Raw genomic sequence first — 771 nt, forward strand, 5'->3', positions numbered from 1 at the left:
GGCGATGGGATTGAGGAAAGGTCCTGGAGAACACACAAAAAGGTGGAGGATAGGGAAGGTTTATTGCAGAATATGGTGGGAGGGGGAAATTATAGGGAAGGGGAGAGTGGGGGATTGCAATGACAGGGATTTATTTCTGGGGCAGGGGGTATTGCAGGGTGAGGGGCTGTTTCGGAGTGAGGGGATAATGAGAATTGTTTTCTCCTTAGCTACTGTCCTCCGAAGGAACCATGAAGAAAGCTGGACCCAGATCACTCTGCTTCCAAAGGTATTTCTTTACTATAACATCAGAAAAGCACAGACAATGCACGAACCCATCAAGCCCCGTTCTGCCTCCGAGACTCACTGTAATAAATAGAAATAACATTAACAAGGAGGTGGATAACCATTTCACTGCACGCTCTCGCCTGACCCATTCTTTAATTATTCCTCAGCACAGTGCTTCACATTCCAGAAAGTTCTGTCCTCCTGTGCCGTCTCTGTCAGGAAACTGAAAGGCTGTGAATTCTCCTGAGCCTCTGTTCCGTAAAAAGCCAGATACGGAGTGTCCTTTAGAATGAGGCGCTGGTCTGGAACTCCAAACTTCCACTGGGGCTGGAAAAACTGCAGAGAGAGAGAGAGAGAGATCGCAATGTCTTTTCATCATGAACCACATGTCACAAAACACATCGTCAATTCAGAATTGGGCTCAACCCATCAGCAGCAATCACTTCAAACAAAAAAATCTCAAAACAAAAGCCAGAAATTTCACAAAAAAAAAGAAAATCCACA

General features: G+C 45.4%; 1 protein-coding gene across 3 annotated transcripts in view; it reads right to left on the bottom strand.

The window, feature by feature from the left end:
- Positions 1-255: 255 nt before the first annotated feature.
- The window catches only part of LOC125488214 (protein INCA1-like), a 5526-nt gene continuing 5010 nt past the window's right edge, over positions 256-771 (bottom strand). For all 3 annotated transcript variants that reach the window (XR_007266257.1, XM_048621139.1, XM_048621138.1), the window contains one exon: positions 256-603. Coding sequence is in view for 2 of the 3 variants with exons in the window: in XM_048621139.1 (XP_048477096.1) it covers positions 424-603 (180 nt within the window). In the remaining variant the exon portion in view is untranslated. The remainder of the gene's footprint in view (positions 604-771) is intronic.

Source organism: Rhincodon typus, unplaced genomic scaffold (genome assembly GCF_021869965.1).
Source record: "Rhincodon typus isolate 14 unplaced genomic scaffold, sRhiTyp1.1 hic_rhity00000066, whole genome shotgun sequence".
NCBI lineage: Eukaryota > Metazoa > Chordata > Chondrichthyes > Orectolobiformes > Rhincodontidae > Rhincodon > Rhincodon typus.